The sequence below is a fragment of the Carassius auratus genome, chromosome 43, assembly GCF_003368295.1.
Source record: "Carassius auratus strain Wakin chromosome 43, ASM336829v1, whole genome shotgun sequence".
NCBI classification, from domain to species: domain Eukaryota; kingdom Metazoa; phylum Chordata; class Actinopteri; order Cypriniformes; family Cyprinidae; genus Carassius; species Carassius auratus.
Window position 1 is genome coordinate 4,853,457 of NC_039285.1, and position 11,704 is coordinate 4,865,160.

The following is an 11,704-nucleotide window of genomic DNA, read 5'->3' on the forward strand; positions in this document are numbered from 1 at the left end:
ATCTACAACAGTAAAAGAACCAAAACCCCAGAACACATTGAGCAAATAAATATAACAAACAAGAGGGTAAAAACTAAAAACCTTTTTTATGAACAGAAAACATGCTTTCTTTTTCCTTGTCTCTCTCACAGACGCACACACAGTACAGACACACACTCGCACACGCACGCAGAGACGGGGACAAAAAACTTGTAGTCAGAGAATTTATCAATAAAAGTTTCACATTTCTCAGTAGTGAGGTTCTTGTAGCAATTAAACTCAAAAATTCGCTATACTGTAGGTAGATGCTGCTGCTAAATACTGCTGACAGACATACAGATGCAAGTATTTACATGCACTTAATCTCTCTCTTTTGCTCTCTCTCTCTCTAATATATGCGTTAGCATATGATATTGGCTACTTCCTGATGAACTCACTGGGTGTTTTTGCTTCGAGAAGCCACCCTGGCAGGGTGCTTATGAGGTGAGCTAATTCATATCTTGCCCTGAAGGGCTCCTTAAGATCTAAGCTCCCTGTGACCATTCTGCACATGCTCTCCGCTCCCTCTTTGCAGTCATGATAGGTTTTAAGGCCCACTATGGACCTCACTGTGATGGCACTTCCTTCATTCATTCCTTCTAATCATGTGCATGAATGGCTTTGGGTTGTGTCCTCTTTTCGTGGTTGCTAGCTACCCTTAGTTATAGCGATATTACAAGAGTCCGTCGCGCCCAGAAGCCTCTTCAGCAGACTCCTTTCAAGCCTAGCTGCCTCCTTTCTGCTAACCCTGTTAGACTGCCCTTTCTGGTTGAGTTTGGCAATGCTCCTCTCACTACAGGAAGATTGCCTAGGAGCCTGTTGATCCCAGGTTGAGCATGTAAGTTCCCTGTTCAATTTGAAAATGGATACTCCATTCTCAGGGCTCTCGGTGCCTCAGGCAGAGAGGTTTTGGGCTATACTGTAGCCCCAATGGGAGGATTAGGTGTATATGTATGAAGTTCCCCTAGGTGACAGGCCAGATTCTGGTGATATGGTGAAATACAGATGCCCAGACATATCCCCCTTAAAGAAATAACATTGTTATCTCCCTTTTGTTATCTGTTATCTGAGCCTTGGAGCTCTGCCCTGGGACTGGGCTTCCTTGTCAGCCCTTAACAGGTAAATTGGTTTCAGTGTCATTACTGAATCCAAGCGACTGTATCATTTTATTTTATAGGCTTATATAGGTGTCCTTTTATTTAACTCAAAGACAAGATTGACGAACACAATCTGTCACTTTACTCCAGCAAACCAAATATATGTATGATTTCTTCTTAATGCGAATGTACTGTGCACAAACAAAATAGTTTAGAGAAGACAGATTCAAATACACTTCCTCAAATGTCCCTTTTGGCAAAGTGACAACTGAGTAAATCCAACAGTCAAAGCTTATTTGCTAACCTTCAGGGACTCATTAAAATGTCTACAACAGTGTAAAAGTTTGATTATTAAAGATTTAAGAACATTTTATACAGAGTAAGATCTCTTACTGAAATGTGTTTATTATTGTATTTTACCATTAATTTCATTTTCTGGTTAACTATTACTTCTGGTTAACTAGTGCAGTACATAAAAAGCGCAAGTTATCACATGGACTTTTGTGTTCAAGACCACAGGAAGCTTGTATTGACTTGTAGTGAACATCCCTTTGGAGCTAGCGTTTCAACAAAGCCCTTCAGCACAACAGGAAAATAAAAGTTTACAGTTATAGCTATTTCTGATTCTTTTTGAGGAACAACACTGTTTTCCACCTCTGCTTACAATTTTAGTCATTAGGCAACAGCCAGGCACCCTACTGAGATCTCACTATAAAGCTGAAGACATGGGGCGCAGCTGACAGCCTGCGTGCGCAGCCTTGGCAAGAGCAAAGATTCAGCATGTAGGCTGTTACTGCTCAAGGCCCGAATAATTAATCAGTGGCTGAGCAGGTGTGAAGAAACACAACGGCAGAAAGTTATAGCTACAGATTTCTTTTGCCCGGTGTTGGGATTTCTTTTGCCTGCCACTTTTTATTGCTACTACAATGCTAGGGAGTAACTAAGCAAAAGCAACAACGCTAACTTAATTAGATTTTTCTTTAGCATGTAGCTTACGTTTTTCAAAACAGCATAACAAGCTACTTGTTCCACCAACTAGTGTAGTAACTTGTAGCACAACTATATAGCTTGACTGTAGTTTAACTACTTTAAATTATGAGTAAGATTTACCTTCATAAGCTAATTCCAAATTAGATCCCAACACTGTTATATCGATAACAACTATCCACTGGCCAATAATGGTGCTAATATGTTAGCATTGGCTCATTTAGTGTGATCAATCTAGTCAGACCGACTCACCTCTGAATTTTTTTGGAGGTTCTTTAAGATCCCCAGCCTTAGGTTGCACCACACATCGGTCATCCACCAACCTGAAGAGGCAAAATATGATAACTTATGTAAAATTATACATTGAAGGATGAGAAACAGAAAATTTAACATTTTTTAAAGACAATTTTCTTTCAATTAGACTTTGTTCAGACAAGCCGCAAGCATAAGCAGATTAATCAGCACAGCTAGTCGATACCCGGAACTATTGGCTATAGGTAAAACTCCATGCGGATACATTTTTCTAGGTTGTGTCCAATTCTGGAGCAGCAATGTTCCGCCAGTACGAAACCAAGTGCGGTCTTTAGATGCAGAAATCACTGACACTTTGTGCTGGATGGAAAGAGTGTTATATGATAACAAAACCAAACAAAACAAATTTTCTTCTTCTTCTGAGACATATATTTTCAATCCGAGTATGAGCAATAAACGCAAACTATGCAGCATATAGTAAAAATAATTGCACAAATTGTCTTCAACAATACAGTGTAAAAACAGTGCAAGTGATTAACAAACCACACACAAAATGGGTGAGAAATATTCAGAGTGCAACAGAAATAAATAGTGCATTCTATCTTTATGAAAAATATAATTATATAATTATTTAAACATAATATAAGTAATATAAATGATAGATTCGCTGACTGCAATCTGTGTCAGAATCCATTTTACCGGAACTTCGCCTAGCGACCCAATACATAAATACCAGTGCTTTATCAGTGTTTCATCCTACTTATTGGTTGAATATGGGACAATTTGAACCAATCTGGGCTTGGGGGTGGACTTCGCATCAACAATCATTTCTGTTTGGCTCAGAGGACGAAAGAATCAATGTTGTCAAAATGCAATGACATAAATCACATGCACTACGGCGCCTCTGAATAACCAAATGTGGAGAGTCTCTGCTTTACATCACATTTTAAAGCATTCAGATTGGATTAGCGGTTCAAAAATTATTAAACATAAAAAAAAAAAAACAGTTATTTTTTTAGCCACGGGCGGCTGTCTTTGAGGGTTAAACAGAGTTTCCTCTCATGAAGGATTGAAAATGCTTGTAATCCTAAATCAACAAACTATTCAACTCTTTGAAAGCAGAGCATATTTGTAGATTAATATTTTATTACTTGCTTACTCAACCTCAGTGAATGGGTGCCGTCAATATAAAAGTCCAAACAGCTGATAAAAACATTATAATAATCCACACCAGTCCATCCCTTAACGTCTTTTAAAGTGAAAAGCTGCATGTTTATAACAAAAAAGATGTTTTAACTTTAAACCACTGCTTCTGTCCAAAATATGCATCCATAATCCACAAATAATGCTTCCTCCAGTGAAAAAGTCCATCCCCCGTTGTTCTCTCACATCAAAATCCACCAACATATTTGCTTAGAACAGTTTTCGCTTGTAAGCTTCACAAAATGTCAACCAATGGACTGGAGTGATGAAATTAATGAACTCTCATTCTGACGGCACCCATTCATTGCAGAGGATCCATTGGTGAGCAAGTTATATAAAGCAAAATTTCTCCAGAATCTTTACAACAACTGTACATTTTGGTTTATTTCAGAGTTATTTCTTTAATGTTAACAAACAATAAGAGATTGTATCGCCAATTTAACCAAAGTGGCTCTCCTTAAACATGAAGAGGTTTTTGATGTTTTTTTTTTGTTGAGGTTTTTGAAGTTAAAAGATAAAAGTTAAGAAGATAAAAGAGGAAGCCACAGTGCTCTTTTCGTCTTGATAAACACACCAAAATCCAGGCTTTCCCCACTGTCAAACTAAAAATAGGCAACTACTTAGCAAGGGCAGTTCATGGTTCTCTTAATGATAGCACTTGTTTCAACTTGTGAACACAACTGTCTGTCTGGAAATAAATACTTCAGCAATAAAATGTAGAAGTTCAGAGCACTGCACTGAACTGTCTGGAGGAATGTGGGTGTGCACAGATATCCCTTTCATACCGCGTTGACAGTAAAATGAAGTTCTTCACATTACATTTTTTGGTTTAACTGAATTTATGAATAATGCTTCCGTGATCTAAATCAAACAACCTCAAAACTTGTAGTACAACATCAAGCTAATCTTCCTTCCTTACAATTGTAGAAGAAACAAAAAAGGAATGAATGAGTGAGTTCACACTATATTCTGGACATTACCACATTAAAAGGAAGTGCCACACAGGTTATGACAGAAAGGCCGTTATCTGAGCAGCAATATTAATATTCTCTGGATTACCCAAGAATTACTTTACTCTTGTTACCCAAGAGCAGGGCAGCAGCAGTGTTTCCTTTGTACCCCTTTGTCCCTAAAATAACCTTGTCAACAACAACAACAACAACAACAAAACAATCTATTTCATTAAAAAAAAATATTATATGTGGCAGTCCAGCATATTGGTCAATTATGTATGGTTGCATAAGACCATAAAGTGTGTGGTAAGCAGTTCGATTTCATTTTTGCAGATTTATAGTTTATGCAATTTATTGTGTGGTTTATTGCATTTATGCATTGATGCAATTCAACTAACAACTATTATGACTATGTTTTGAGACATTGGACAGGATAAATAGTTTCAAAGCACAGAATAAATAGCACTGAACATTATGCAATAGTATTACGAAAAAAAAGACGTGTGAGTGAGGCAGTTAAAGAGTGCTGCTTCCTGAAAACAATTTCTGTCGTGTGTCTGGCTGTTATGATCTATTGACATCCATAATTTGTTAAAATCACAAATACTGATTTTAGGTTTAACAAAGCAATATTTTCAAGTACCTTTAAAGGTGAGCATACACTTGGGGATTTTTTTAGGACAGTCTATTCTGAGAAAGGAACAACTTTGTCTGAAACGGAAAGAAATTAAGTTCTATTGAAGACCTGAAGTTGCAAAGACCTGATTTTCAGGTCTATAAAGTTGCTATCTGATGTGCATTTTCCACAGAAAAAAATGTCATCTATTATAATCTTTCTGACAGTCTTCGGTTTCATTGAAATGCGAATTATGAAAGCCCTCAGAGCGAAGTACAGGAATTCATGTAATTGATCTAAATTTAGATGCTTTAAAGTCTGCCTATCCTCACATGAATCAGGCGTGTCTGCATGAACAAATGTTCACTTAATATTCAAATGATGTAAAAACTTAAAACAAGAAAAAAAAACAACAACCACAGAGCTACCAAACCACCACAAAAACAAGACACTCTACTGAACGATTACTAAGCTAAGTAAGGATTGCAAATGGATATTTTCCGAGACTAATAGTTTATTGCTTAAATTGGTTATGCCAGTACACTTCTTCATCTTCCTGTGTATATGCACAGATGTATTAAACAAAGACATTAAGTACATTAATAAGATGTGTTTTGGAAGGTGAAGTAGAAAACAGGAAAGGTGCCAACAGGGCTATAGTATTACATGCTCATAAATGAGTAACAGAGTGCTTCTAGTTCTCTTTAAACTCTTTGACAGCCAGCAATCTTCAAAGACACAACGGAGTACACTACACAAGTTAAAATGCAAGCCTGTTTGAGCAGTGTTCAAACATATCAATTATAGCTCCATTACTTGATGACATGAAGTGAAGGAGTTAGACCTTGTCCAAACAGAATAATACGTTCCTAGCTTGCTGCAAGTTAAGCATGTTAGAACAAATCCTATTCTTGCACTCAGATGATTTGTTTTTCATATGTATGAAATTGGGAGTAAGCTACTACATTTGCTTTCACAGCCATGCATGAACTGATTATATAGAATGAACTGTGTGACCAGACATTTTATAGTCCTTTTAACCAAACTACTCTCAAATTATAGTCATAAATGTTCATTATGTAGAATTTCAACCAATCAAATCTCTTATCAGTCTTTCTTCTCTAGGGTCCTGCAATATAACGATATTGGTCTCTAAAAAAAAAGACAACACCATTCAACTTCTATTATATCTCTATACAAACACATGACAGCCTCTGGGAAATAATCCAACACCTTGTTTAGGATCAGAAGAGAAGCTCTGGCCATGTTTAGAGTGCAAGCATACTACTAAATAATGCACAGTATTAATTGCATACTGCCTGCTAAGTTTGAAAAATATTAAGAAATACAGTAGGCAATGTGCGATCATAAAAACTTTAGCTCCCTTCATTTGTGAAACATGTCTTTTGGCATTTTGAAAATGATAATCAAATAATGATCCACTTCATTCATTAACTAGAAATAGAAAGTTAAGTCAAGCACAAATGCATCATGGGAAGTCCATAGGGTGCAACAGAGCTATGAGGTGAATTGCAACATGACAAACTTTGATTTGAAGTAAAAATGTATTTGGAAATCAGAAAAAATTTGGCTGTGTATTTAAACAGCTTTAATGAGGGAAAGATCTACAATCCAATGAAGCACTGTGAAAAATAACAAATATATGACTTAATTATTTAGTTAATTTATATAATTGTTAGTCATTTAAATATGTTGGTTATATAGAGGGAAACTATTTTTATTTATTTATTGCAAAACATGCATATTATGCATACAAGTTATTTAGGTAGCTTGAGAGCATAAGGAACATCATTTAAAGAGCTGCTTGTGAGTGGACGGTGGCTAAAGTGCTTTTTTGGTGGAGATTTCTCTGCAGAATCATTGATAATTAATTTTTTTCACCATGAATTCTGCAGCTGAAAATTGTTTACAATATAAGTGGAAATAATGCAGGCTGGTGGCTTCAACAAAAGCACATACAGTACCATTAAATTAATAACACTGTAGCTCGCATTAGTCCTGTCTTTAAAGGGATAGTTTTAATTCTGTCATCATTTACTCACCCTCAAGTTGTTCCAAACCTGTATGAGTTTCTTCTTTCTCCTGTTTGGTTACCAACATTCTTCAAAATATCTTATTTTGTGCTCAACAGAAGAAAAACACTCAGGTTTGAAAGAACATGAGGGTGATTAAAATATGACAGAATTTTCATTTTTGAAAACTTTTTTTTGTGTGTGTGTGTCAACTACAGCATTGGCACACTTAGTAAATATGAGCAGGTGAAAGGTGGCTGTGAAAATAAATCTGCATCATGTATCCTTTTGAGCTTTCATTTAAAAAAAAAAAAAAAAAAAAAAAAAACTCTCCTCCTCAGCATGCATTATGACAATATAGACACATGTCAGATTTTTTACATACAGTTGATGTCTTAATTATTGCCCTTCAGGTTGAAACGGGGGTTTTCAATGCTTTAGCTATTTCCTTACACCCACAAATTATTTTGTGACGCTCAACAATCTTGTTCTGCACATCAGAACTACATTCTTTGGTTTAACTACTTGTGATGGATGTTCAAGGGAATTTGGCCTTTGTGTTTCTCATATTTATAATTCTGTGGAACAGGAAGTCATGGCTGAATAATTTCATGCTCATAGTCACCCTGGTGGGCTAAAAAATATATCCTATACTCAGTATAGACTGACTGTTTAAATATGGAAAAACATAACTGGACAAACACACTGCAAAAGTAAAAAAAACAAAACACAAAAACTGGAAACTAAACTAGCTTGCATCATGCTTCTAAAGAAAACCTCAGCGTTTAAATTTGAATCCTAGTAATAAAGTGAAAAACCACACATTAAGTTTTACAAACGCTTAAAACTCCAAAACATGTCATCAATTATGAAAAGTGACAGAGAAATGCAATCCCTCTGATTCAATACAGCAAAACTCTTTGAGGCCATACTTAAAAATATTCTTGTTTGCCGTAACCTGACCGACCCTGTCAATTTAAATTATTTTTATTTTTTTTAATTTTCAAACAACTAAAACAAAAGCAATAAAATAATATTAATTATATTTTAGTAAGTATTGTAAATATATAAATTACCTAGGCCTACATACAAATGAAGAATACGTTTGCACGGATGTCACACAATGGCCTGTGCATTCGATTCATCTCATATAGTGATGGGAAGTTCGATTCTTTTCCACGAACTGGTTCTTTCGGACGGTTAGATTCAATAAAACCGGTTGAAAAAAAACGGTTCACCAGTTCTTTTACGCTCAACGTAATGACGTCATTGGCGATGACGTAATTGTGTCAAGTCTATCAAACATTAAAATATAAAAAACAGTAATAATAACTTAAGTCAGTTAAAAACCTCATAAACATGAAAAGTTTACAGTTAACTTTTACAACAACGCACCCAAATACAGTAACAGCAATAATGTGCATACGAGGATTTAAGTCTTGAAAATGTAAAGTAAATAAATTAGGTGTCATCAGCTCAGAAACCATGATCCACTTACTATACATAATCCATTGCGATGTATTTGTTATTAAATGAACTTACATTTCCCCAGATTGCCCTTCATTCAAGCCTCGGTTTACCCGCGCTCATAACATTAGCACAGAATCAGTTCAGAATCAATCACCAAAAGAACCAGTTCGGTTCAGACACGCTGTTTGTCAGTCTGCTTCACACTGAATCACGCATGCGCAGTATCATCAGCCCCTCGGTTCTCAAATCGGACGCGTCCGAAAGAAACGTTTTTCGGTTCAGTGTACTGAAGATCCGAAAATCAATGCAACCGGTTCTTGATTCGAGAACGAGAACCGCTCTAACCGGCACGTGCTGCAGTTCAGTATCTTCAGCTGCTCTCCTCGTGTTCATGTTCTGTTCACTACAACTCAATTTCTGTATGTGTCATTATTAACTATAAATACGGTACAGATATTTCATAAATCATCCCTTATTCCTATTAGACACAGTTTTAGAGTCTTAATTATTGTCCAACTTCCCCGAAAACCCCTTTGGCCTATAAATAACTAGGGGTGCGCCGATGACAACTGGCCGATCGCTATGCGCATCTCGTCAGTAAAGCCGGTTCAATAAACAGCAATAAATTCCACCAGGTGCGTGATTTTACATAGAGTAGCTGTTACTACACAGAGCCATTGTTAACTGAGAAGCTGCGCAAATCCACTTCATTTTCAGCGTTTATTTGCACATCTTTTCAGTTAACGACTGCTCTGTGAAGTAACAGCTGCAGTATCATCGGGTTGAATATATATATAAATATTATATGACCTACCTAGCCAACCCTTTTTTTTTTTACTGTTACTGCAAACCATAATATTTTTAAGGATGGCCTGAAGCTAAAAGATTTAAACATTAAGTTGCACATATTGTGAGCGTAGCTTTCTGAATTCCACAGAGCAGAATGCTACGGTGCACTGGAGCATTTGTTCTGCACCTTATTTGTTTGAGGAGTCATTGCACAACAATGCAAAAGTGATTCAACACAACCTAAAGTGGAGCTGGGCGTTTCACCTCCATGTGGTAATATTCAGAATCTTTCATAAGACTCTCAAGCAGATGTGTTCCTACATGACCACATGAAAATCAAATGAAAGCCGCATCTGTTACATGGTGCAATCTCAGAAACTATCAAATGAAATTTGATTTAGCTTTAAAGGAATAGTTCCCCAAAAAATGAAAATGTGATGAAAATGTATTCACCCAGAGATCATCAAATAGGTACAGTACATGAGTTTGTTTCTTCATCAGAACAAATCTGGAAAAATGTTGCATTACATGTCTTTTTCGCCAATAGATCACTTCAAAAGGAGAGTTCAAACAGGAGAGTTTCTTACAAACATGCAGCTTTTCACTTCACAAGACCCTGATTGACTGACTGATAGCATGGTTTACTTGTGGATTATTGTGAACAATTCCTTTATTAATTAAAGGTGCACTCAGTAAATGTCTTGTGTGCTATACTTTGTAAACAGAACTGACTGCAAAAGCTCTATAAAGTGAACATATTCTTCTTCTTGTGATTAATTTGTAGTTAATCAACAATTTACATGACTCAACAGGTCACATGGTATAAAAATGGTTTAATCTATGACGTGGTGACCAGTTCCGTTGTATAAAAAAATCATCTTCTTTTTTTTTTTTGGAATACTCATTTATATTTATTTAATTTGACGTAAATAAAGGCAATGATATTTCTTCATTTTTCTTAATTAGCAAACATTACTGCACGTAGCTTTAAACGGAGCCTATACATTACTGTATTATGTTTACGGTGTAACTAAAGAAAACTTTGCATTCCCGTTCAATGATTTGCATGCTTCTGAAGCAATGCTGTAACACTGCAACTCTGGTCTCCAGTTTGTGCTCAAATCACTTCCTACTTTCACTAAACAAACTTCATCTGACATGAGGAGCATAAAAAAGTTGATGAAAATGTATTGCATGTTTAATGTGTACCTGAATGAAATGTCCTAATGCCATGTTCACTTACGTTTAATACCAATATAATTAGGATATTATTTACGTCTAATACAAATATAATGGCCAACATAACAACTTACCCTAAAGTGCTGATAAATCCGTTGACAGTTCCCTCTGCATACAGAGACACGATATCCCCAATGTGAAGGAAACAAAACCTGTGTTCCGACATGTCTGCAAATGTTTTAATAGTTTTTCTGATACTTTAAAGTGTAAACCCTCAGATCTAGCGCAATGTGTCCAGTCGACTCAGTGTCTCAAGCCACTTGTTTCTTCGCTTTGACAGTAACACATTTTAATTCAGCCGCCCGGAGAAGAGATGTGTGAGCCCGTGACTTCTGAGATGGGATTCCTCTAACTGTCGCGTTTCTTCATGTTTTCAACTTCTTCCTGTGAGACAAACGAGGCTTTTCTCACCAATATGCCACTCGAGTGGGAGGAGACTCGCTCTCTGTCCCGTGAAATCAAGGAAGTGCTGCTGTCTGTCTTTAAAGCTGTGGTATGCAACTCAAAAAGTGGGATCCAGCTTGTTTGTTTGCACCTTTGCGGAGTCGCGCACAATTATTCCGGAAGTTTGTCGTCAAAATTTTTTTTTTAACGAACGAGTTTAAACAATGTTTTTTTTTTTTTTTTGTATGATGTAAACCCCTTATTAGATAATTTCATATTATTATTTAATATAATATCTGCACTTAAGTGAAGTGTCCTCCAGCTATTTGTTTAGCTTCCATTTTTAATGATACATCTCCAGTTATACATTTATAAATAAATACATAAAATATTACTTTAGAAACCATTCTGTTTTCGCCATTATATAAATTGCTTGAATTTTAAATATTTAATAAAGCAGATAAAATAGCTTCAACATGGTCATAAACGTTTGTGATTTATTGAATGTATACATACCCTATATTTAACAAATGTACCCCCTGTGTTTGTTTGCCTGGTTGACGTTAATTAATTTATTTAAAAAATAAAAAAAATAAAAAAATAAACGACAAAATTCCTATTTAGTTTGTGGTAGAAATAATCCTCCTGAATTGTTGAAAACTG

General features: G+C 35.9%; 1 protein-coding gene across 1 annotated transcript in view; it reads right to left on the bottom strand.

The window, feature by feature from the left end:
- Window positions 1–11,177, bottom strand: part of LOC113061517 (inositol 1,4,5-trisphosphate receptor type 2-like) — a 69,506-nt gene extending 58,329 nt beyond the window's left edge. Inside the window, exons 1-2 of the mRNA XM_026230680.1 lie at window positions 10,732–11,177; window positions 2,355–2,425 (exon numbers count right to left, since the gene is read on the bottom strand). Coding sequence (XP_026086465.1) covers window positions 2,355–2,425; window positions 10,732–10,823 — 163 coding nt within the window. The 5' untranslated portion in view covers window positions 10,824–11,177. The remainder of the gene's footprint in view (window positions 1–2,354; window positions 2,426–10,731) is intronic.
- Window positions 11,178–11,704: the final 527 nt, after the last annotated feature.